Source organism: Solanum stenotomum, chromosome 3 (genome assembly GCF_019186545.1).
Source record: "Solanum stenotomum isolate F172 chromosome 3, ASM1918654v1, whole genome shotgun sequence".
In the NCBI taxonomy this organism is placed as follows: Eukaryota; Viridiplantae; Streptophyta; class Magnoliopsida; order Solanales; family Solanaceae; genus Solanum; species Solanum stenotomum.
The window spans coordinates 2,407,360-2,418,071 of NC_064284.1; the positions used below are offsets into that span (position 1 = coordinate 2,407,360).

At 31.2% G+C, this 10,712-nt stretch overlaps 1 protein-coding gene across 1 annotated transcript; it reads right to left on the reverse strand.

The window, feature by feature from the left end:
• Positions 1 to 1,502: 1,502 nt before the first annotated feature.
• LOC125859854 (homeobox-leucine zipper protein GLABRA 2) lies at positions 1,503 to 8,461 on the reverse strand. Its single transcript, XM_049539696.1, has 11 exons — positions 8,222 to 8,461; positions 7,698 to 7,996; positions 7,011 to 7,128; positions 6,233 to 6,430; positions 5,129 to 5,506; positions 4,232 to 4,339; positions 3,753 to 3,962; positions 2,713 to 2,887; positions 2,349 to 2,623; positions 2,167 to 2,253; positions 1,503 to 2,081 (listed from the first exon to the last, which is right to left on the reverse strand). Exons 1-11 carry the CDS (start codon positions 8,303 to 8,305, stop codon positions 1,698 to 1,700), a joined length of 2,316 nt encoding a protein of 771 aa, XP_049395653.1. The 5' UTR covers positions 8,306 to 8,461; the 3' UTR covers positions 1,503 to 1,697.
• Between the last annotated feature and the right edge of the window lie 2,251 nt (positions 8,462 to 10,712).

The window sequence follows — 10,712 nt, forward strand, 5'->3', positions numbered from 1 at the left end:
TGGATTAGTGAACAAGATCAATTGAGGAAATTAGTGATTTTATGATGGTGCAAGAATTTCAGAACTTGATGGCCATGTACTAGTCCAGTTTTAGTTATAACAGAAGTTCAACTTCGATCTGTTGTCTTGCAATGTCATTTTTGCTTCTGTATTGATTGAGATTTGGAACTATAAAAATGTACAACCAATGAATTTCTTGACCTACGTCGTTAACACATATCATGCCACTAAGAGATAATATTAGTGATAATTATCTGAAAATGTGTCTTCTGAATGTTGCTTTCTCTTTTTGATTTTTCCTTGACTGCAAGAATGAACCATATGAAACCTAAATGTAAAATCTATGATAACACTTGGATCATTCTTAATTTTTTCATATTTTCTCTTTGTAATTGGAAAACATTATTCATAGATTAGGTTGCCTTTAACTTGGAGGAGAGGCTGGCATTGTAAAATTGTCTTTGTTTTGCCAAGAAAACAGTATTAATGGTGTGCTCTGTATTTTACTTGAGTATAATTATCTATCAAACATTAATTTTCCAGCTCTTGGATAGAAGGATGAGTCTATGATCATAAGAGGCAATATGCTCTGTCAATAATTTCTCATAATGATTGATTTTATGTAGATTAGGATATTTTTATCAAGTTTTTGCTCTAGCACAGTCAAGAAGCTTTGCTACTTTAGCTAGATCTTTTATCAGATTCATATGCGTAAATGCTGTTCATCTTTGCACCCATGAGAGAAATAATTTATTTTCCTCTTTTCACCGTCAATGCCTTAGCAACAGGCGAAAGGGAAGCTGCATCAATGGGCATATCATCATTTGACTCTCATATTCTGAACCTGGATAAGGGGATACATAATACACACTATCTGCATATCCAACAAACATTCGATGAAGCTTAACTTACTCCTGTGTACTTAACATCTTCTTTTCAAAAGAACTTGACATGCCTGAGATTTATTTGAAAGCCCTGAACTCTAATGACGAAAAAAAACCATTCCTTAAGAATGCACCTCAAAATCCCTGTTTTGGGTCCAGTTTTAAAGCGCGAACCTGGTATTCCATATTTTGAATTACATTGATGTTTAAAAATGGGTAAATCTGTCCCTTTTTGTCCACCTTGTAGCTTCACTGCCTGATTTAGCATAAAAGTTTGTATATAATTTGTTGACGTTTTAATACTTTCTCTATATGCTTTATTTGGCAAAATGTTGTAGGTGCTCTTCATTTCTTATATCCAGTTTAATATAGCTTGGCTGATTCTAAGCGGAGCCTCTCTACCCCACAAAGGTAGGGGTAAGGTCTTCATACATCCTACCCTCCCTAGACCCCACTAGTGGTATTGCATTGGGTACGTTATTGTTGGTTGATTCTAAGCCATTACGAAAAAAGGAGGGGGTGGGGGGGAGGGGGGATGTGTTAATGTTAATCTTTAAATTCACTGCACATAGAACATAAAGCATGAAGAAGAGAAGGAAAGAAAATTACACATGAGATGATGGAAATTCTTATACTATGTAAACTTTTGTGTTTGAACAAGTTTCCTTTACTATCTGGATGAAAGGGGAATTACAATAACGGGGTAAGAACGCATTGTTCCTGAATCCTTTTCATCAGTCTATTTAGATGAAAAGGATGGAGGAGAACTATATTATCTGTATAATGAAATTAGCATCTCTCTACCTAGAAGAATTAATATCCATTGTCACATTGGAATCTTGTCTTGATCTTGTGCAACGTACACGACAAAAGGTTGTTGATGGATTCAACAGACTCCTTTGAAAGTTTTGTTGTTGGAGAATTGCTAGTTAGAATCTGAAAAGCAACTGTTAGCAAGGATCCTCCTTCTGAACTTCTGTCCTCTGGTCTAGAAGTGATAACAAAAGGCCTCGACTCTAGGCCATCAGGAAGGATTGAGAATCCTGAAGGTAACACAGCAATATTGCTCGAGTCACAACCTGTTATAACAGATTGCATGCCTGCAATGTCCACTGGGGCATAGACCACTGCGGATTCATAAGCATTGGTGCAAGTATCTTGGAGGATCCACATGTTGTTTTCTCTTAATTTCACTGCCTGAATAGAATTCACAGTTCCAACCATTCAATTAGAAAGAAGGATTGAGGGGTAAACCAAAACGTCTTCTCTGAGAGATACTTACTTGGATAGAGACTGCATTTCCTTTGTCTTGACCTTTTGCTAAATTTGCAACGGATTGCACTGGGCCTCCACTTGACATGACATCCCACTTCGATAAGAAGACATTAAGAATGTCAAAATCTCAAAGGTATCTCAGATGGTAGAACTAAATATGTAATTAAAGAGCTAACTGAAGTTACTAACCTCATGGCGATGGTTTTCATCTTTCAAGAAATCAAATAGGACGTTGCGAGAGACGGGCAACCAAATGGAAGAAACAGCACAGAGAATAAGGCCTTGGGGTTCACCAGGATCAGTTAAGTTCCTCCTAGAGGTCATCCTAATATCCTCTTGGCCAGTTATGCTAGGGACCTTGTTCCATGTATTATAACTAGAAGCTCCAAGTACGCGGTAGAAACCCCAAGTCATTCTTTGTGCCAATGTTAGTATACTTTTTCTACCAGCAAGCGTGGCAACACCTGATTTGTTTACACAGTTTCCAAAGTTCGTCATGAAAATCGAGCTAATATTCTATCGTGTGGAAAAGAAAAGTGTGTTGATAAATTACCAGTAGTGTCCTTGGTAGGAATGTTGGTTGCCATGAAGAAGAGGAGGCGCTCACATTGCTGCTGAAGAGTAGCCATCCAGCGCCTTGCGCCAAAAGCTTGGCCGCTGTTGACAGTTACACGGTACAGAGAGTCTACTATGCTTTTTTGGCACTCCAAGTGTTCCACCCACGTCACCTGAACATGACAACGTTCAACTTCTATACGCTGATAGTGTAAAAAATAATAACTAGATCGTAATAGCAGCCATCCTTATAACATGTTAAAATACCGTAAATTAATATTAGCATCTACATTCTACACTGTCCTTATTGTTATATTTATGCATAGCACAGCCCAACTATTTTCTCATTTTTTTGGGGGCGATTTCATTAATGTTTTGTGTTCATCCAATCTGCCAAAATGGTTATATTAAAGTTTCAGTGAATTACCTGCAGTGCTTTCAGGAATTCTTTAGAATTTAGCATGTCCATAAGAACTTTAGAGCATTGTGTACAGAAAATCTAGAATATACTTCAACCACGAAGTATAATACATCTGTTAGTATAATTTAATGTGTATATTTTTTTTCATTACACTTTTTTATTTTTAATTTCATTATCTCATGTGACATGTTTAAGAATTAAGACTACAAGATTTAAAGATATTTGGATTTTTATACTAACGTTAGTTTATAATTACAAAACTCAATTTTTTTTCTTTATTTGTATACGCTTCATGCTTAATCAAACTAGACACATAAAATAATAAAAAATCATCTCGGTGTAACATGAGAATATATAAGTTGTGAAAATCACCAACTTAAGATACGAAGTCGATGCCACTGCACTACTATACTAGTATTGCATTTCTTGAGAACTGATAAGGGAAAAAAAGTTTTTTAATATAAGAATATAGTCAAAAATAAGTATGTATTACTTTTGTTTTGAATTTCTAAAGCTATACTTATTTCAGGACAAATATTATTTGTTAAAACGACAATTATTTTTGGACGGAGGGAGAATATGTATATAATATAATTAGGGTTTAGAAAGAAAGAGACCTTGCAATGTGCATTGGATTGTTCTTGTAGAATGCATCCTGAGGGTAATTTTCTGCATTTGAGGAGAGAAGCATCAATGCTGCCTTCAACTTTGTCGACAGAAACGTCCACAATCCCCCACTGTGCTGCACTCATTTGTTTGCAATATCTCACAAAATACACTTCTCTCGTCCCCACTACTGGCGTTAACATCTGCACCTCTGCAAACATCTTTACCCCCAAAAAAATATATATATGTCATTTAAGAACTAACTGACAAAATCCTTTATTATCTTCCTTCCATAAACGAAACGGATTCAAAATTTTGAATTTCAGATAAAAAAATTGAAATATTGTTTTAGATAAAATCATAATTCGTCCAATTCAGTCAAGGTTCCAACTGATATCTAAATCTAGTCCAAGTATTTTTAAGAAGATATTTTTTTATTTCACACATACTCCATATATATAGTCATAATAAAAAAAATACGGTTACTTACTAGCTGAACTGCGCCATCCCAGCTGTTAGCACCTTCAGTACCATTGCAAATCACGTCTACTGTTGCTGCCTTTGAAATCATCGATGGGAACATTTCTCTCCATTGATTCTGAAACAATAACAAAATAAATTTAACATAAACAAGATATATATATTATAGCTTGTATTTAAAACCAAAGTTCTGGGTTTCAAACGTTTACCCAATTTAAAACCTTTTTATTAATCTATATTTTATATTTTAAGTGCTAACCCAAGAATTAGAAGAAGATGAATAATGATCAGAATTTTAAAATATATATTGTGCATACTTAGTGTAAAATAATTTTTATAGGGGTGGATGTGTGGTTTATTTAAATTTATAACTTTCGATTCATATAACTATATATGCATGTAAAAACTATTACTATTAAAAAGTTAACAAATATTAAAACTGAATCCATAATTTTAATATTATAATGAATTCAACCCTAAAAATCTTAAAAATTGAACCCACTAAATTTAAATTGAAAATCCATCTTTGTCGATAATATGTATTATTGTTAACATTACATATCCTGCTTTTTTTTATGGAGAGTTACTCGTAGACATTTTTCAGGTGACTTTGATAGTTTAAATTTCTTTTACGTTGTTGGTTTATATAAGTTATACCCATTCTTTATTTACAAAAAGAATTGTTTTGTTCAAAACGATCAAATTATATTTAATCTTGTTAATTTTCACTTTTAGGAGTTTCTTACTTAGACTTGGCTAACACACAAAAAAACCAACACGGCCTCTTTCTTTGTTTCGATGTAAGCCTCAACATTAAAAGCATGTCGATAGTTTGATTTTTTTTTATACTGTCAATATATAAAAATTAAACTCGCGGTCATGAAATAAGGATAATTGGATAACTTACTACGTCCATGAAAGTCTGAACAAGTCGAGGGAGCTCCATGAATACAATTCCTGCGTCTCTGGAAGCTTCAATACACATTCTTTTAGATTTTACGTCCCCAGGAGGAAACTCCTTGGTGTATTCGTCATAATTAAGTATTTCTCTTCCAGTTTCAAAGCTTTTAATCCACAGTGGTTCACCACTAGTAGCCATCTTTGTAAGTTGTTCCATTGCTTGATTAACGATGTGCATAATTCTTGGTTTTTCAAGCCCAAAAATGCCGGTGTAAAAATCTAAAGCGCTTTTATTTTCTTCATCATTTCCTCCTGAACATGAAGATGAACTATTTGGTGATGTACCTAATGGGTATTTTCCCAATGCTGCCCTAAGCTTTTCAACCTGCATTTACAAAATTAGAGCCATCATATTTAATATGTTCATTTTGTTTGTTTGATTTTGACTTTAAGCAAGCGTAAAAAAGTAATTAAAACTTTCGATTTAAAGAGTTGTAATTTGCCTGACCAGAAAGCTAGCCTTCAATCTTATGATTTTAAACATATGTCACGTGAAAATTCAGAATTAAAGAGTTTTCAAACCATGAAACAAATATTCTTTCTGAAACGAATTAAAAAGAAAAGCAACGCAAGAAAATTAAAAGGATAAAAGTACATGTTTAAACTATTGAAATGTGTAACTATCTCATGAAAGTTATTATGGCATCAAAGACGGCAAAAATAATTAAATTCAAATTTTATAGTCACTCGAAAAGTAAAAAAGATAAAAATATTTGTTTGTGCTTCGCATCCAAATAAAAACTTGAAAAAAGGTCATGTCCCTCGCAATGATATATATATAGGTTTGTAAATAAATTTTAGTACATAATTTTAAATAAATAAATAAATAAGTAGATTTGATCCCTTATTTTTATAGTGAAAAATAAGCTAGCTCTCTTGAACACGTGAAATTTTTAGATTAAATGGTAATTGATTGATACAATTTAACATAAACATGTCGATTAAATAAATACGTGATATGCCTCAATTTATATGGTATTGTTCAAAATTTCAAAAGTCAAGCAATTTAAATTAATCGTAAATTCAGGAAATTTTTATATGTTAAAATTACCTCAGCTCTAAGTCTGGTGTTTTCAATTCGCAATTGTTGTTCTTCAGCAGGAAGAGTAGGAGCATTATTGCTAGAGCTAGCAAATCCACAATTAGGACAAGAAGGATTCTTTGAAGTTCCCCTTAATCCCTTATTTTCTTCACGAAGCTTTTCAATTTCAGCCTTTAACAATGAATTTTCATGGCGTTCCTGTATTGCCTGTAAAAATTAATTTAACATTTTCAACAATTAATAAGAGGACCTGACAAGACTTGACTCAGGACAAAAATTACATCGTCCCTGGGGTATACGTACGGTCTGTGAGCATTTATAATCATATCCAATAAAGATTCACTACTTCGATCCTCACTATTCCAGTATTTATATTTCATTTTAATAAAGTTGTATTATGCACTCTCTCGTTACATATTATTTGAATTAACACACCCTTAAAAAAGGTTACATTAGAAGTAAAATGAAATGTCTTTTTTTTTTTTTATACGGGGCAAGTAAAATGAAATAGAGGAATATATATACACACATTTCCTTTGTTCCTATTTATGTGACTCGTTGTTAGAGATTTAGAATTTTGATTTTTTTTTAATAGTAAAAATCATGAATAGTATAGTGATTCTCGACAATTTCACTGTATTTGTGACAAAATACTTTTTTCATGATTAATAAGTCAGAATATTTTTAAAATCACATTAAGAAAATTACGGTCAAAGAATAATCAATTTGACTCTCGGAAACTATCAAACAAATCAAACTAGAGAGAAAATAAGAATTACTGTAGTACCTTTATTTGGGTTCGCCGATTTTGAAACCAGAATTTGACTTGCCTTGGATGAAGACCTAATTGCTTGCTGAGCTGCTGCCTTTGCTTCTCATCTGGATGTGGTGACTCTTTGAATAAACTGTCAAATAAAATTCATTTTAAATTATGTCGAAATAAAGTTCATATTTTGAATTTATAGGTTCTAATTCTCAAAAATATAGTTTATTGAGTTCTGATTAAATCATTTATATAAAAATTCTAAATGTTTTTGTAAATATAAAATTTAAATCAAAGCTATCGAATTTCAAACCAGTAAGAAAAATTGCAGCTCCGCCCATCCAGTTTATCCATATATCCGATTTTAAGAGAAAAGTTGTTCTCAAAAGAAAATAAACTAAGAACTCTATCACTAATTTATACCATGCATGTTTAAATTCATTAATTCATTGCATAATCCCCTATGCATGCATCTAGGTTGATCTAATAATTTTTTCTCAAACCTTACTTTCATTTTTCCAGACAACTTTTTTAAAAAATAATTAAAAAGACAATTGATTCCAACTAACAGCTGATCATTCATTAATTTATATTTGACTGTTAATCTAATTATAGAGAAATTGTAATGAAGCGTTATATTAGAAATTAGGATTTTCTAGCGGTGAATTAAGACAAAAAAGAGATCATGAAAAGAGTTGTATGGAAATTTACGCTTCCATTTCTCTGATTTGTTGAACAGTATGTCTGTGATATTTTTTCCTTTTCTTCTTCTTACTGTTGTTGTTTGGATCTTCTTCGTCTTCGTTGCAAGTATCATCATGCTCCAAATCATCATCAGAACCGCGTGATCTCATTGGTTCCGAATTCTCACTGCTAATCTCAACCGTCGACGTTTCTTCTCTCGGCCGACCTCCTCTGCTCGCCGCCGCACTTCCTTCGTCAACTTCCTCCGTCGTTTCCATATTTCCGGCACTACTCCCCGCTCCGCCGCCATCACGGAAAATTCCGGCCTTCAAAAATTCAAATTCAAAAAAAATCAATGGATAAAATAAAATCGAAAACACATGTACTCAGGACCGAGCTAGAAAAAACGGAACAATTGAAATCACACTTTATATATATAAGATCAGTTTTGATGAATCTCTTCGTAAAAATTCTACCTCTACTGCTACACATGCTAATTCGATTAGAACTTGAAGAGCGATTTTATGAACAAAACGGAAATTAAAACTTACGAGACTCAGAGAGAGTGCGGGAGAGGGGAAAAAATCTTTGGTTTCATGAGGAGGATGATTATTCGACATGTCAACAACGCCCATGACGGTACTGGTTTTGCTGAGAAATTGGATTATGGTGAAAAGAGATTCATGAGAGCCATAAATATAAAATGGATGTTGATTTTTTTTTCTTTCTCTCTGTGAGTTTATTCAGTGTAGGACTGTGTGTGTATTGGAGAAGAAAGAGAGATAAAGAGTGGGGTGTAGATGAATTAAAGGATATAAAACAAAGCAGGGGGGGCGGGGGGGTGGGTAGGCGGTAGGAGTTGACTGTTAGATACGTGATTTTGGTCTTCAACTACTAGTAACTTTTTATTATTGAACGTTTTAATATTTGTATTGAGATTTAATTAATTTAAGAAAAAAATATTCATATAACAAGCTTGATTAAGAATAAAAGGATAATATCTATTTGCCACATTAAAATTGGTTATTGGTTTAAACATACTTAATGCTTCCCCAACAATTAGTGTGAACTGTAACACATAAACTTCAACAGTATTATCTGCTAGTTTAATTGAATTGTCTTTACGCAGAAAATGGGTAACATAACATCAATGTAAAGGATTGTTGGTCATAAATCATAATGATGGATATGAATGGTAGTTTACTCTTAACTATTTTACGCTCCTTCCATCCGTGCTTATTTACTTGTTAAATATTTTCTAATTTAATTTTTTATTTATTTATTATTTTTAATTAATTTAACTTTTTTCTTCTTATTATATCTTCAATTTATTTACATTGAGTTTATTAATAAAATATGTAGTTAATAAATATGTTTAAAACTTTATCAATAATAGAGATAAAATGGTAAACTCATTATACTAATCATTGATAAGTAATAGAGGGAAAATTACTTTAATTGTCATAGTTTCCTTTTTTAGAGTCAAACTATGAAAACTTTGATTAACATTTTACGATTTAATGTTTCATCATATTGATAAGCAAAAAATTGAAATTTATAATACTTTTCGTATAATTTTTAAATATATAAATTTTTTGTTTAAAATATCGAATTAATGTAATCTAATTTAATTTTGAAAATTAGTTGAATTGCCTTTTAAAAAATCAAAAATATAATATACTCCCTCCGTCTCATTTTATATGTCTCGTTTTTCCTTTGCACTTGCATTAAGAAATAATGTAACTTTATCATTCTCCCCTTATTTATTGTTTTCTTAAGTCAACTTTATAATAAATAATGAATACATTTTCAAAATTAATTAACTATTCTATCAAGGATATAATAGGCAAAATATGATAATTTATGAATAAATTTTATAAAATGACAAATATTAACGGAGGGAGTAATAAATAAAAATGGACGGAGGAGTACAAAGTTTGTTTTCATCTGCACTAAAACCATAATCCTGCTCATGATTGTCCGCTTCTAATTAATTCAAATGTTAATGCGGTGCTAGCTAGGTGGGAGTAGGGGTGTTCAGAAAATGTAATTAATTGTGATTTGTGAATCTCCCATCAATGTAACATAGCAAATTGAGACTTGGAATAGAACTCCACGTGGGAGACTACTAATTTTTTTAAAAAACAACTTTTATATATAACAAATATAAAAATTATATTTATATGTTATAGCTATAATTTACATAATTGGGCTTCATAGCAAATTTTATATTTGCTATGGAGCTTTTGATTTGTATAATTCGTTAGATACATCTAATTTTATACAAATTGTTCAGTTTTGTATAAATTTATTTAGACATTGTAATTTATATAATAAGATCTGTAATTGTATAATTATAAGTGTATAGGACGAAAATATATGTATTTGTATTTGTATATTCACTTTTCTCTCGCTTTATACAAACACAAACACATTTTATATAGTTTATACCAAAATGTATAAAATGGCTAATTATATACCGGAAAGTATACTGAATCAGATGACAAAAATGGGATATTTGCTGCGAATTACAAATAAAATAAACTATAACTATAACATTTAATTTTAATTAATAATTGCTATTTTATATAATTTTCTCTTTTTTAAAATTGTTTTTGTTCCAAAATCCAAATTATTTGTTGTGATATTCTATCTGTTCAATTATCTCTTCAAATTATTTATTGTGATTCTCTTTTACATGCCTTTTAAAAAAAAATTAATTTATTGATATTTAAATTATCATAACATTACTCTATAGATTGAGTTGTTTGTAGTTTTTACAAACAATAATACTGAGGTAAACTGAAAAAACAAGTTTTGATACAAAGTTTATCTTAATCTTTTAAAATAACGAATAATTTAAGATACATATTTTTAAAAATTATGACAGATAATTTGAGAAGGAACAAACAGTATTTTAAATTAGGTTCCTTTCAATATTATACAATAGTACTCCCCCGCACGTGACATTTTAAGGGCCATAGATCAAACGTCACATATAGAGTATATAACTAATTTCTAAAAATAAGTTTGCAAATCATA